Source organism: Mesitornis unicolor, unplaced genomic scaffold (genome assembly GCF_000695765.1).
Source record: "Mesitornis unicolor isolate BGI_N332 unplaced genomic scaffold, ASM69576v1 scaffold7945, whole genome shotgun sequence".
Lineage (NCBI taxonomy): Eukaryota > Metazoa > Chordata > Aves > Mesitornithiformes > Mesitornithidae > Mesitornis > Mesitornis unicolor.
Window position 1 is genome coordinate 35410 of NW_010183389.1, and position 200 is coordinate 35609.

Genomic DNA, 200 nt, shown 5'->3' on the forward strand with positions numbered 1-200 from the left:
GCAGGAGACGCCTCCGATCCCTTGCAGAAAGCCGGGGAGGGGGACCCCGCCGCCGGGGCAGCTCGGGGGTGGGGGGCAGATGCTGCCGGCCCCGGGGGTCACCTCTTACCTTCCCTGGTGACCGGGAGGATGTGGTCGCTGCTGGCCAGCGGGATGCAGAGGTCGTTGTCCTTGGGGAAGCGGCTGCAGTCCAGCATGTC

At 70.5% G+C, this 200-nt stretch overlaps 1 protein-coding gene across 1 annotated transcript in view; it reads right to left on the minus strand.

Moving 5' to 3' along the window:
* Positions 1 to 197, minus strand: part of SFRP2 (secreted frizzled-related protein 2) — a gene marked incomplete at its 5' end in the record, with an annotated part of 2654 nt that extends 2457 nt beyond the window's left edge. Inside the window, one exon of the mRNA XM_010184113.1 lies at positions 110 to 197. Within this exon, the coding sequence (XP_010182415.1) occupies positions 110 to 197 (88 nt within the window). The remainder of the gene's footprint in view (positions 1 to 109) is intronic.
* Positions 198 to 200: the final 3 nt, after the last annotated feature.